The sequence below is a fragment of the Myiozetetes cayanensis genome, unplaced genomic scaffold, assembly GCF_022539395.1.
Source record: "Myiozetetes cayanensis isolate MyiCay16 unplaced genomic scaffold, myiCay2020 scf10, whole genome shotgun sequence".
Lineage (NCBI taxonomy): Eukaryota > Metazoa > Chordata > Aves > Passeriformes > Tyrannidae > Myiozetetes > Myiozetetes cayanensis.
The window spans coordinates 25,566,394-25,581,720 of NW_026086605.1; the positions used below are offsets into that span (position 1 = coordinate 25,566,394).

General features: G+C 37.4%; 1 protein-coding gene across 5 annotated transcripts in view; it reads left to right on the plus strand.

Moving 5' to 3' along the window:
- Nucleotides 1-15,327, plus strand: part of RET (ret proto-oncogene) — an 83,770-nt gene that overhangs the window by 48,836 nt on the left and 19,607 nt on the right. For all 5 annotated transcript variants that reach the window (XR_007631455.1, XM_050335634.1, XM_050335645.1 and 2 more), the window contains 6 exons: nt 3,655-3,913; nt 5,176-5,301; nt 6,167-6,277; nt 9,392-9,511; nt 11,045-11,301; nt 12,481-12,628. Coding sequence is in view for 4 of the 5 variants with exons in the window: in XM_050335634.1 (XP_050191591.1) it covers nt 3,655-3,913; nt 5,176-5,301; nt 6,167-6,277; nt 9,392-9,511; nt 11,045-11,301; nt 12,481-12,628 (1,021 nt within the window). In the remaining variant the exon portion in view is untranslated. The remainder of the gene's footprint in view (nt 1-3,654; nt 3,914-5,175; nt 5,302-6,166; nt 6,278-9,391; nt 9,512-11,044; nt 11,302-12,480; nt 12,629-15,327) is intronic.

The window sequence follows — 15,327 nt, forward strand, 5'->3', positions numbered from 1 at the left end:
GGACTGAGATTAAAATATGATCATCCCAATTGCAGAGAAACCCAATTCATTAGAGGACTTTTAGGGAAGAATTAAGTTTTATTAATCCTTAAGCCTCTGGCTAATTGTAAAAAGAAAGAAAAAGGGAGATTAGATATATTGCATGTTCTTTTATTTAATCTGATGAAATACACTGTGGCTTGATAGCTCTTCAAAGTACAGAACAAGCTGTACATCAGCAATAAAAATGCTACTGCTCTAACAAGGGACATTTTGTCCATGGTCTGCACTGAATATCCTAAATAAGAGAAAGATACCAAGAGTGCTCACATGGCAGTCTCCCTACGAAAAGCTACTCCTTTATGACATTTTGTGATGCCTTGTGGCTGCAACGTTTCAATTTGCAGTCTTTAGAAACTACAGAGGCTATTTTGTTCTTTTTGTGCAGATCAAATTATTTTTGATTTTACGCTTGAGGTTTTTGTAGCACCAGATTGTGAAAGCTTTACTCTCCCCTGTTGCCTGGGGATAGGGTGAAACTGGTGGGTTTCCCCCTAAAAGAATTAATAGCATAGGTGTGTAGGATATTCATAGCCTAAGCTTTTAGCATCTAGAAATGTGCCCCAACTGTATCTTTGTCACAGCATGACTGTAGTTGTAAAAAGTGTGAAAACTTACCTGTTAGGTACGTATGAATTTAGATTAATTGATTGGGTTTTTTTCTCTGTGTGTTTTTATATATAGGTGTATGCATACAATAATATTATGAATGAATGAGCTCCACATTAAATTTGACCAACCATGTCAATCTATGCATACCCTAGATTGCTTGAACACGTTAGTTTTAAAATCTGGAAGTATGCATTTATTTTTAGTTCCAGAGTACAAAACAAAACAAAAAAAACCTCCACAAATGTTGACCTTTAAAGCTGCTGGTTTTGCATGTTGTCATGAGAGTCAAACATCTGAAAAGGAGTTACAGGATTTCTGGAAACAGTGGTGCTTTCCACTAATTGTGCAGTTTCACTGGGTGGCAGTAGTAGCAGGGAAAACTGTTCCTGGCAAGAATTCCTTCAAGTCTTTGGGGAGAGATCTTTTTCTTTGTGCTTTCTAAACACAAATTCACAAAGAGATTTTGTTCTGATTCTTGAGCAGAGAAGTGCAAAACTCGTCCTGGCTTTGGTGGTGGTATTCTCAGTCAGTGTCATCTCAGTTAAAAGTGTCATCCACTTACTTCTGAGACTGGGTTTGAATTTACAGTGTGCTCAGCTTGGAGCACAAGTCAATGTAAGCAGCTTAGTCCCCAGCACTTCACATTATTAAAGTTGGCTGCATAATTAGCCATGATGTGCCAGAGCAGTCAGGAAAAGTACTGGGCCAAATCAATATGAAGGCTGAACTGTCTCTTGCCCTAAGGAAAACACAGGAGCGTGAAGAAATTATTAACTGCTGGGCTGATGCCATTTGTCTATTTGAGCAGCTAAATGAATTGAATAACAGAAGCATGGCCTGACGGTACACGCTTGCCCAGTGGCATTTAACTTATCAAAGGACTTAAAGATCTATTGACATTTACTGAGACAAATGATGAATAACATTGGCTGAGATTTTTGGAGAGGTTATATGTCCAAATGTCCCCAGAATTCAGTGAAGAGGAACGTTATCATTATCCAGACTTCAGTAAACTCTGGAGCTCAAGAGATGGATTTTTTTTGTTCCTATTTCTGATAATGATATTTCTATGTTAACTATCGAGACTCTTGCAAAATGCACCTTTGAAGGTTCCTTCCTCCTCTATAAGTTGATGTTAATCCTGATTATCCTTTACCCTGGTAACCCTGATTACCTGTTTTTTCACCCTCCTGAGAAAGGGGAACTGGCTGCTTCCACCTTTTTCCCTAGGGCTGTGCTTTGCTGCACCTGAGAGCTGAGCTGACTCTAGAACTTGTGGAGCAGAGCAAATTTACAAGGTTGGGCTTTCTGTAGTGGAATCAGGCAAAAAGAGAAAGCCTATCTTAATCTTTCTTGCAGAAATTTCTGGAGGAGTGCCTTTTTAGCTTCTCCTCAGATTTTTACAGAGAAACAAAACTGGCCAATGTACTGTTCTAAGGATAATCTGCCCTTCAGGGACCCTGAATTTATAGGATCCTGTCCATCTCCATTGAAGGAAATTTCTGTTGGTCAGAAGGGTGCCTGGAACCAGCAGTTATGACAGAGTAGGCAGAAAGGGCAGTTCATTGTAGTCTATATAAAGGTCAGTGCCATTGAACATCATTGTGTTCTCCTACTGCCTCAAGGGAACACCATCTCAGCAGCTGCAAACCACTGCTAGTTGCAATGCTGCACCAAGGCTGAGATGACGTGGTTCTGGAAGGGACATGTCTAGACCTTGTGTCTAGACAGAGTTTATGAACAGTGGAAATCTTGTCCTCTTTTTCTTCCTGCCAGTCCCAGCATGCTATGCAGAGGAGACAGCCAGAAAGAAATGGCCTAGCTTCTGATTGCTTTAATAGTCTTTCTGTGTTGTCCTGTCACCAAAAGAACCCAGCAAAAATGGTGCCAAATGTACATTAATCGGTGATGTGAGTGGGAATAAGTTAGATAAAATGGGACTATCCTGTAACAAAGTATGCTTGTAGAACTTCAAAGGCTTCCTCTCTGACTTTAAATAGGCCAAGTTCATGGGAAGAGGTCTTAGTATAAAAAACCTTTTTTTTGTTGTTGTTACATTTTTAAATAAGAATGCTGAAACTAAGATGTACAGATATGGTTTTACCAGCAGTGGTATTACTTGAAAACATTTCTGAACTGCAGCATTTGAAAATAATCCATCACCAAGTTCCCTTGAATAACACCCCACCCTTCACATTGTGGTTTTCCCTGCAAAGGAAGCCAATGCCTCTGGGCCTGATCCGAATCCCACTCTTGTAAATGGAAAAACCAAAGTGAGCTTTGGATCAGTTCCTGTAGGAGCTGGACAGGACATTGTGCTTCACATTCCTGTGCTTCTTAGATGATGTGTTTCAAACTAAGGAGTGTTGTAGCATAGATATTCTGGCAGGCACAAGTTCAACTATAGCAAACCAATGTATTTTAATTTTTAGATGAAAATGTTTTAAAATTGCAAATGGGAAACTGATGAGGTTCTGTATTCCTTTTAAGGCTTTCAGAGAACTCTGCTGGACAGAAAGTTTTTGACTGTAATATTATAAACATGAAGTAATAGCAATTTTTATGTTATTTGAAAAGAGTCTTAGCTTTGTTCATGCTGAGCTCTTTGCTTTCTCAAAGACGACCGTATTTTTTTTCACTAGTCAGCCTAGGATAGAGCAGGGACTGAATGGAGACTTTCCCAAGGGTCTTGTTCTTACTGAACACTGCTGACCATTGCAGTAGGCACCAAATACTGCTGATTCTCTGGGTCAAGGCTTTTTGCATTTCCACTTCTAGCCTAAAGACAATGGTAACGCTTTACCTCTCATTTTTACTGAGAATACATCTCATTTAAAGCATTTGTAGTAAAATATAAAATCTATAAACCCAAAATAAATGATGAATTCTGCAAGTAGTAATATCCTCCATTTTATTTCTGATGTTTTTGGGAAGCACTTAATGTTTCTTATGCATAGTTTTGTTTCCGTTGTTTGTGATTTCTTTGTTGGTGTTTGAGCCTAGATAGGAAAAATCTGCATTGAAAACTGTATGAAATTCCGTGGTGTAAACATCACCTACAAGTTACTGTCCCCCAATGCAAGCTGCTATCCTGTTGGCATCCTTCAAGGCCGAGAAGACAAATATGGAAGCCTTTATGTGAATGATTCCTCTGTGCTGCGCAGACCGGAATGCAAGGAAATACAATACACTGTTCAAGCTACAGACAAGCAGAGCAGGAAACACACCAAGACCCTCCTCACTGTTGTACTGGAAGGAACTCGTAAGTACCCCAGTGAGGACTATTCACTTGCTGTTACTGTGTCACTGGTATTAGTGATGCCAGTAACAGTAGCAGAGTGATCTATAGACTGATGGCATTAACGATGGAAATGAATCTGAGCTGCAAGATACAGATCACAAAGGTTGTGTTTTGAGTTTTGATTCAGACCTTCCTGTAGCAGATATTTGTTTGAAGAACTAATGGACAGAACTAATGCAGTGTATCATATGAAATTCATAATGTTCCTGATGACATTTGATTTAGAAGAATCTTTAATAAGTGTGTGCCTGTGTGACCTTTATTTTGTATTTCACATATTCCCATGGAAGAAAAAAGAGTTGTGCATATATGTGTCTATCTATATGAAACAAGAAATCTCTGGCCTAAGTATATTTATTATATACCTATATATGTAGATATAGATATAAAAATATATAAATAATTTTTCTCCCCACCTTCTCTCTGCAATCTTTTCTATCCTTTTTTTTTTTTTTTAAATTTTTTTTAAGTTTTGTTAACATTCTTGTAGCAATTGCACTTGACTTCATTTTACTGGAAAGTTCATAAGGGCAGTGTGCTGACCCACCCTTAAGGGGAAGGAAGTTAGAAGTATTCTATAAGATCCACAGCAGAAGAGGATTTCACTGGAAACATACTAACTTCTCTCCAAACTAATATTGCATTTTATTCAAAACCTTACAATTCTACCTGATAATCACCTCCTGTCCCTTCTATCAAATCAGAACTCCTCTGGCAAGAGTAAATGGGTTGAAGAAAAAGAAAGCTTGCAGTGGACTTGTGTTTTTGCAAAGATTTTGTATTGTCTGAAAACATACATTTCCAGCTGATGCTGTTTGGGCTACTACCCTGTTGTTAACCTAAGAACTAAGTATTTTCTCTTAATTAAAAGCTCTGTATGAAGCTGTGAGTATTTGTGGTCTCCATTTCTCTGTTATTGGTATGTTAGCACACATATCTACAGTTCTAGGTATTGACAGAGTACTATCAAGCAAAGATAACCATGCCATTATGGTCTTGCTGCTTATCTTTTATTTCATAGAAAAGAAACACCTGGACTTCTCTTAAATGGTTATTTAAGTTTACTCATAGTTGGGTCAGTCAGTGTTCAGTCTTTCACTGCTTTCTTCATTTTTCTTTCCTTCCTATCTATCCCCAAAACCAGAGTTTTCCTAATTTGAACTGACTTGCTTGTGTGTTCATCTCCTTTGTCATGAACTTACATCAAACACTTTTCCCAACAGTTTTAAAAAAAGAAGAGGACTGCCCTGACTCTTGTGCTATAAGTAAGCACCGTGCTGAATGTGAAGAGTGTGGTGGCCTGGGAGTACTAACAGGAAGATGCCAGTGGAGACAAGGCAGTGGAAAAGGTACATTTATGTTGTGTGAAATTAAACTTCTGTTTAGTTGTAATAGTGCATTTGACTTCTGATATTAACTGATTTATACATGGTATAGTAAAGTACAGAGAAGCTGGAGCTAAAAAAGTTAATTCCTGTATGAAATGTGCACTAGGAAGGAAAATGTGATTAAGTTGGAATGGTCGTTCTTGATCTTGACCCTATTGAATATGAAATGTAAAACACCAGGTACTGAATTGAGCTTGCAGCAGTGTAACTGGAACAGGTGACCCATGGCAAGATGCAAGATGATCTTTGTGACTGTGAATTGAGTTTGGAACATAGCACTGAGCCTCTGAGCAGGTACACCCCAGCAGAGAGTTGGTGAGCACAAAAGCACTGTCTCAGCTTTCTGTGGTGTGTAGCAATGATCTGGCAGGTGACAGCGTTCTTGACTCTTCCAGAACAATGCTTCTGTGTCAATGCTTTATCTCTTCAAAGTGCATAAGTATCGCAAATTCTCTACAACCTCTTGTAACCCTCATATTTGAGTGTAAAATTGTGTAGAGACATCCTCAGTTGTGAAAGCCACTCTTCAGTCTCAAATTGATCAGCCAGCTCTTTTTGCTCTATTTGCTTAAGCAATACTTACTTTAACTGCAAGTGACACGACCAAAAGGCTGAAAAAATAGCAAAGGCAGAAAAGATAACAAAAAAAGTTTCGTCCAGTTGCTTTTAGCTGTTGTCTTGTTTGTAACTTTAGCAGATATTTATATTCCTAGATGTTTATTTTAAAACCTGTGCTTTGGAGTGTCAGTGTGGAGTGAGAAGATGCAATAAACTTTCCTTCCAAGCCTTGTGGTATTTTTGCAGCTGTCTGTTTATGTGTTGACAGGGATCACCACAAACTATTCCACGTGCACCCCGAGCATCAAGACTTGTCCAGATGGCATCTGTGATGCGGTGGAGAGCAGAGATCCGGCTGTGTGCCCCCAGGACTGCACAAGTATGGAAATGTTTTAGGATGGGCTTATCTGTGTCACCACTGATCACTTCTCAAATTACACTTTCCTGATCCTGGATACTTTCACAAGTTCAGCATCTCTGCATTCAAATTATACAAGGGAGTTAAGGTTATGGGGATTAATCTTGTCCTTTTTAAACCAGGCAGGTAATATCTATTGGCTGACAGTGATGGAAGGATAAGGTTTTTTCTGTTAAATAGCAGGTAGTGTTTTCCAGTGGAGGCACTTGCTGGAAGAGGGTATAGGTTTTAGGCACATTAATGTCCTACTTCCTAACTTAAATACAGTATGATAGGAACCATGCCTATTTGAACTCCCAGATAAATAAGTAAGAAGAAACAAATTGCAACTTGAAATAAATGTGTTTCCAGAGGATCACATGGGTAGACAAAGGGTAGAAAAACAACATAACACTCTTAAGCAATTTTCATCTTCTGTGAGATGATAATTTTTAAGTTGATGTTTTTATCCATCAGTATCTAATTCAAGAATAAAGACACAGATGTTTCTTGACAACTACTTCTGACTCTGACATCATATACTCCAAGTTTAGCTTTTAAAACAGTCTTAGAGGAACTAGTGTTTTCTTACAGGCCTAAGGACTTAGTGTTCTTCAATAAAATGAATTACTAAAGAGACTTCTTTGTATTTCTTACATGCAAGAATGGGATTGTGTATTGTAAATTAGTGTTATTGCAAAGATAATTATTTCATTAGCGTGCATAATAACCATCCTTAAAGTGCCAGAAATGCTTGAAGGAAATGTAACTTCTCTAATCGTCTGAAAAGAATCCTTTAATGGCAATAACCACAATCAGTTTTAATTCTAAAAGTGAAAATATTTGTGCCAGGGGCTACAATGCTAAAACATGTAATGTGCAACATATGCAGCATCAAATGTTTTGCTCAACAGAAGTCTGAAAGAAATATTGTCTTACTAGATAATAAGCAAACAAGTAAAACAAGTTTTCAAGATGTTATGCATGCCCTTTATTGCCCAAGTTGAATAATTGTATACATGACTTGACACAAATCAGAACCTGGGTTGGTACCCAAAAGTAGTGAACTTACAGACAAAGAAATTAATGTATTCTGGGAGCTCAGAGGTGCAGGAGTAGCATTTTATCAGCTTTGACTGGCAGGGAACATTTCTTTGGGAATGGCAAGCAATAAATAGAAAGGCCCAGATGTGTTGAGATCAAGGATATTCTGTAAGTACAGACAGTTGTGACTTATTTTTGTAATTCATTTGTCATTATGATGGCCATGTACTTGAGTTCCAAAAGTGCTTTCTCACACGAACACTATGAATATTACATTGAAGGGCACTCAGCTGAAACTACTGCTGTCATGGCTGTGCCTATCAGATAGAGGCAACCTAATTGCATTCTGAGCAAGAGACTTTCTTGTAGTAAGAAACTGCTTCAGAGCTGGTTGCAGTGAGGGAATCTGGATAAACAGTTGTAAATTAATGATCTTTGTAGGTTCCTCTGCTCTTTGGCTTTCTACTCAGCCCTATATACCTTGCTGCTTTCTTGTTTTTAGCAGTAGTTGCTAAACAACCAGTCCAGTCCAACAACCAGTATTTTTACTTTGTGAATTTCTGAAGTTTCTACATAGTGTGGAATAGGACCATGTTTTTCTGTTTTTCCAAATGACACTGAAACAGGGAAGGCTCTTTCCCACTATGGGACATGACAGCTGATGATTTAAACAGACTATGTGAAACATCACACAATTCAAAACAATAATGATGACTCCTGGAATTTCCCTACCGGCAATGGTTTGGTAAAAATTAAACTTTTTGGTCTCTGGAATGTGTACAGGAAGTTCTATGTTTCTAATGCAGTGACAAACTATTCCTTTCCCTGCTATGTAAAACCTCTTTGTCTTCAAATCCCTTGCTCAAGAACAGTTTAAGTAGGACTGGCTCATTCCCTGCTTCCCCTTTTTTCCAGGTCCTCAAACATGGGCAAATATAGATAAATACATAAAATCTTTTGAGGCTAAGGGAAACTTTATTTCATCACCTTGTCATGACAGAGAAAATTGGCTAGGGAGTGGCAGGGAGGATAATCAAGGCTTTTTGGGAACACTGATGCTTCTTGAAGTATCAGCTCAGAGAGCAGTGACTCAGCAGAGTCTCTTCCAAAATTAACCAGTTAGCTGCAGACAGTTTAGTAGGTGTGGCCTCTCTAGAAAGATGGTCAAAATCTGTTTTGCTTAAATACTATCCTAATAAAGGATGTTTGCCTTTATGTTGCAAAAAATATCATCTTTCTCCATTCATTTTACAAGTCCCAAGAAATGGAAAAGAAATATTTGCTCTACTACTGAGTTAGAAGGGATGGAGGAAAATGAACTGAAATAAAAAGAAGGCTATATTGAAAAAACCACTTTTTAATCTTTTGAATACCTTCATGGTTTAGGTGATTTTTCTGAAAATCAACTAAGCTTCAGAATTTAACTGGTTTCTGTCTTTACAATGATGTTGGTGATTAAAGGAAGTTTATAGATGGAAAACGTCTTAAGTAATGAAAATTTTTATAATATATACAGAAAAAAATTATTTACTTGGAGGAGTTGCTGTTACTCTGCATGAAAAACTGTTGGAAACAAAGAGTAAGAGTTTCTGTGCTTTTTCATAATATTAAACAATGCATTTTTAGATAATGAAAGATCCGTTTTTTAATCACTTACACTTGGCACTTACTCTTAGTGCTTTCACTAGACTGTCCAGTGGCATTTTACAGAGGTGGTTAAATATCATTATCATTATCCATTTGGCAGGGGAACGAATGATACCTAGAACAGTATGCTGACTTTTCCAAGGTAAGAGGAAATTGGCATCAGAACCGGGAATGGAACTCAATAACTGCTAATGAGGACTAATGTTTAAACAGTCCAAGTCCCCCCATTTCAGGATCTCAGAAATTTCAGAATTTAGAGTCTCCCCTGAGGAGTCCCTTCCATTATCACTGCATTGTGCTGCCCTGTCAAATTCCAGATACTGGATAAATCCATGGCAAACTCTGAGCCTTTTATTCCCTTTCACCTACATGTAAGAATCTTAGCTTTTGTCTGTATTTGATTAGGTGGAAACATTATTGGTGGCCATGGGAAGGGCACTGGAAATCTTGGAATTAAGTCAGGACATGGAATTTGTTACTGCTTCCCAAGACAGAACTGTTATTGTGAGAAAGATGATATCAAAGGTGAGTCTGAACATTATCTGCTGTTATCACAGTAATATTTTTCTCTGTCTTTATCTACCATGTGCATATGTACAATGATCTACACTTGTGGGCTTGCTAATAAGCAATATCTTTGGTCAGAGACTGCTACCATAGAACTAGTTAAGAACTGTCACCTTGACATCTACTGTGGAACCTGGAAATTTCCAGAGTGGTTATTTATAGCCTTGGCTAAAGATTCTTTTTTATTCATTACCACATGACAAACAAGTCAGTTGTCCTTTGATTTCCAGCAGCATTTGCATTTCAGTGAGATTCACCTGATATTTGCAGAGGCAGCTAGGAGAATTAAAATAATGACTTCTATTACTTTTAAGTAATTCCAGCTTGCTAATAATTTCTGAAAATCTCAGCTTCAAAATGTCAGAGATAGCCAGACCCCATGGTATTAGGAGGAGGGGTGGATTACTTTTTTCATTGACCTTTGTTTAAACAGAAAAGCTCTGTGCAGTTGTTTGAATCAGATTGAAACAGAAAATGGATTTTTAAAATTGTTTTTGTTATGGTTAATAATAAGCGTAACATGAAATATTTTGCATCTCTAAAACTGAAAATTTACTCTTTCTATATATATTCTAAATAATTAAATAGGCATAAGAAAAAAAGGAAGGAAAAAGCTTTATGCTTCCCTAAATTTTTTTTAATATATATTTTTTTTCCTTTCTAGAAAGGCAGTGTCCTGTTTCCACTTATTTCTGAGGTACAGCATACAAATGTAGCTAATTACAGTTAATCTTGACTTCAGATACAGTAGAGCAAAGGTCATTATTTTGGATCTCACAGTTTCTTTGGGAAGTGACCCCCTAGGGTTGCTATCTGGGGGCACAGAGACTTAAAGAAACCTAGTTTCTAAAGTAAGACACTAAAAGTGCTTCTGCAAAAGGAGAAGTAGTAAATGGGGAAGAAAAAACCTACATATTTCTTTAGCAGCAGTTGCAGCATGAGGCAATGTTTTCAGAAACAGTTACTTCATAAAATACAAAGCAGAAATATTCTATGTCTCCTTATAATCTGAAAGATGAAGAGAAATATTCTTTATTATCTAACAGTTGAAATAATTAACTGTTTTTTTATTCAAAGGAGAGTTTATTTGATAGATTGAAAGACTCTACCATAAACTGTTGTCCACAAGTAAAATTCGATCATAGGTATCCAGAGAGATAAGTGGTACCTGATATCAGGCTGGCTGTTAAGGAAGAGTGTCAGAAATAGCCAGTGTCTATGAAGATGAGGAATGTGAGGTCAAGCTGACTGTCCCTTCGTTGGCACAGGCAAACAATTACTTGCTATTGTCCAAAATAAAAAGAATTAGTAGTGGAACGGGCATATTTGCAACTTTTCCAGTCTCTTTGAGAAATAGCTATTAAGTTTTTCTCTAGGTTATTAAATTATTTTGAGCTCTATTTCTACCACACCTGTGTGTGTTATGTACCCTCCCAAATCAGAAGTAGGAGATCAGAAGGAACGTTCTAAGAAGCTCTTCTTGGTCCACAGAGCAACTATGTGATGAAGTATGCAAGACTGTGATAGCAGGGGCAGTGCTGCTGTCCTTCATCATCTCCGTGCTGCTTTCTTCCTATTTCATCCATCGTTACCACAAGAATTCTCCGAAGCCACCTATTGCCTCTGCAGAAATGACGTTCCGGCGCCCAGCCCAATCCTACCCCATCAGTTACTCTTCCAGTAATGTCCGCCGGCCTTCCCTAGATTCCATGGAGAACCAGGTGTCCGTAGACGCCTTTAAAATACCAGTAAGCCTGTTGTCATTTTGCATGTCATCTGTTTTTTGATATGAGGCTTGTTTATTCATGCAGAAAATGTTACAGAAATGCAGTCTATTCATAGAAATACCCAGTACCAGTAATGATATTGGAATTCACAGGTACAAGCTGGGAACTGGAGATACTTAATGAGTAATTGGATAAACATTATAATTTGTAAGACCAGTATGTTCTTCCACTTTTGTTATGCTTTAACATATTGTAACACTTCACATCTAATTTGAGCTCATGTTTTTTCCTAATGTAACTCCATTTGACAGTAGTGTGGTTTTACTTTTAACATTGTCCAGTTAAATCCTAATAATCAGCAGGTTTGTCCTCTGTGATAAGCCATAATACTACAACAAGGCTAACTTTAAAACATAACAAAAAAACCCTACTGAGATCTCTTCCTGGTTTCTTACATACAGATTGTAGATGTCAATTGATGTGGGAGTTTTATCTACATTTAAGGATTTTTGCCCAGTCATACTATCATACCTTTAATCTATTTTTTTCTGCATTGAATCCCATACTACCCAGGGTGCCTGCCAGATGGTGCATTTTCATGAACCAACCTGGTAGAGAAGCACTGACACTTTATGTGACATATGTTGCAACATTACATCTCTTTGAATGTTAGATATTGAGGTCTTGTGCTCTGTTTGCTTTAATGGCTTGTCTGATTTCTGTATTTGTCATCATTTTGCAACCTCAAGGCTTAATAGTGCTAATTTCATAAGAGAGGATAATTGTTTTTTCTGATGAAATCTTAAGAGAAAGCCTTATTCTGTGAGTAAAACTAACTTACTTCTTCACAAAGGTCATATATTCAGTTATTCTGAAAGCAAGCATTTTTCCTGTATCCCTTCATTTTTCATTTGTACCCTCTTTCCCAGACCTGCAAATGCAATCCGTTATCCATAGACTACATGTACAGCCTGTTTTAAAGGAGGTGTTTTCAAGGTAATGGAAAAAACACTTGCAAGATAGCTACATATTCATAAGGTTTTATAGGAATACACTGATACAGATAAAAAGAGAAACCAACACTGTACACTGAAGTGTTCCTATTCCCGAGGAATGGTCTTCTATTGAACATTAATACTTTGGGCACAGCTACCACTTCATTTCCTTGCTTCATCTCAGAGTTACTTTCCTCTCCTGCAGGAAGATCCAAAGTGGGAAGTCCCTCGGAAGAACCTAGTTCTGGGCAAGACTCTTGGAGAAGGAGAATTTGGAAAGGTCGTCAAGGCAACAGCATTCCGACTCAAGGGAAGGGCTGGCTATACCACTGTAGCAGTGAAAATGTTAAAAGGTACCTTCTCATCTGGGTTTGAAATTATTTGCAAACTGTTTGTGGTAAACTCTAAATCAATTTTAAGAGGGGCCAGCATGAAAGCAAAAGGTTGGCTGAAAACAACCAGTGTCACCACCTCTATTTCTTCCAGCATTCTGACATATTCTGACAGATTTCTGACATATTCTGATAGACTTCTGGCATATTCTGACAGATTTATGACTTTAGGAGCTAGCATCACATTGATCCAAGTAGGTAATTCTAAATCGTGATGTGCAAGGAGCTTCTGTCTTAACCAAGCAATTGGTTAATGTACTTAATTTTGTTTAGCATTGCTGGAAATATTGTGAGGGTTTGTTAAAGCTTTCTGATTTTTTTTTCCATCTATCTAGTTTTCTTGGACAAAACTTTTCAAATAAATTTTGTTATAATCATGTGAAGAGACAGAACAGACCTATTAAGTTACTCTTCTGATTGAGCATTCCATCTAGTTTTATTCTTCTGATCTGCTTTTCAATCATTAGGAGCTCTGCCAAACTGGCTTGAATAACCCAGTGCTGTCTCCTGCTGTCTTCGTTTTCCCTGAGACTTTAAAACTGGGAAAAACAAAGTATGCCTAGATAATGTTAAGATGCTATGAGACCTTGAACTCAACCACTCCCTGCTGCTTATAAGTAAAAGCGTGTAATTATAGAAAAATGTTGTACTTATTACCATTTCTGTTATATTCAAAATACATCTGCTGCTGCTTGAAAGATGCTGCATATCTCATTACTTTACCTAAGAAATAAATGCATTATGAAGTGCATGCCTTCACTGCAAGACGCTCAGTGGAGAATAGGTCATATGGAGGAAGTCTAGGAACTAAGATATTTCAGAAGTAAAAAAGAAGTAAAGAATAGTTAATTATTGCTCGTAATACTTGAGTATTGTCATTGTAATATTGAGTATTGTCATTATCAATAGTCATTATTTAATTTCATGTTTATTTATGCACTTAGTGGCAGTGCTTTTTCTTCCACATTTTCATCAACAACCTGTGACTGAGTTTAGATTCCAAGACGCAGTGATAAAAATGTTGCTTTTACTTGCAGATAATTTAACATTGTTTCCCCTAGCTATTATGAAGGCAAGAATTGACAGAATTGACAATGCGAAGGAGTAAAACTTTATTTTAAGCACCTTATTTTAATAAATTGATCTGACATTTACAGTAATGCTTTAGACTCTAATGAGTCCCTCTGTAATGTAAATTAAATTGCTAATAGTCACCTGAAATTCTCTTTTACGACTTCACAGTGGAGAACATTTGTCATTCTGCAAATATTTATGTGTTATTATTGGCTTAACTTCACTGTTCACACATGCCAATCAAAGTATGAGAACCATTGTATTAGCTTTCAGTGCCCTTTACAATGCTGTCGGGAAGCATAAAGGACATTATTTTGGATCAGACCAACATCACCTGTTCTTTCCCAGTAACAGATGCAGAATAGGTCATTTGTCCAAGCCAGGGACTATACCAGACTATATCTGATCTTTAAAAGGCAATGGTAGGTGCACCAGTATGTTAATGGAGAAAGAAAACTTCTTGGTTATTGCATAAAAGACAGCTCCTACCTGAGCTGGGTAGATGGGCACAATCTGTGGTTAAAAACAGACCAGGGCAGGACTCTGCCTACTGTGTCAACTTGGCATTATGTACTGGGGAGGGGATCAAAAAGCAATTGGCTGAGCTAAAATAGTCTTGGAGCTATGGATGGAGGTTTAAAGGAACAGAGGGATAATTTTTCGTTAGCCCATTATTCCCACTTTTCTCATATGAATTAAATCTGACATCCTGCCTGATATGAATATCCTCATTGCAATAAAATCGAAGCAGAAAGCAGCAGCCAATATGTAAATACAAATTATTGGTAATTTGTGGAAAAAAAGGGACTTAAAGCTTCGGGGCTGATGTCTCCATTTGAAGTTAGTTTTTCCAGCAGATAAACAGGCATGGTATGTGGAGAATTTTGTTCTGTTTCGTGTGTTCATGTCACATTACTCTAGAACTACAAAAATAGGACTTTTCTCATGGGCATTAAGTTAATGTTCTTAATTTTTGATTTACATAAATAGGTATTTTTTGTAGTCCTCAGTATTGAGAGACCATCCGATATGGTACTCCCTAGGGTAGAAGACTCTACTAAGAGTGGAGATTCAGACCATAAGATAATATATGGTAGATACAAACATATAGTAGAATAGAATAAAAATTATTTTGATCAGAGCAAACTAGTTGCAAATACATTTTAAATTAATATATAAATAAATCTTCTGGTGCTTACAGCCTTTGTGGGAAAACATACAGCAAACTACCAAAGAGCAGAAGCTGAAATTGCTTCTATTAGCCTTAAATCAGGATAAACCCATACTTGTCAAATGCCCAATACTGACAGTGTAGAAACTATCCAGGCAGGTTCTGTGCATCAGAGAGATTTAAGATGAGGTAGGAAAAGGGTTATCTCTCACCCACAGAGTCTTTATGTCTAGGGATCTCCTTCAAGCCCCAGTGTGTTCAAAGAGGACGCTTGTCAGTTTGAAGAATTCTGCAAAAAACCAAAACGTTAGAAAGGGTAAGAAAGCCTCTAGGGACCATATGTTATCACATGATTCTCACTGACTCTGCAAATGTCACCCAGTAAAATCAGTCTGAACTGTACATTTAGCTTCTG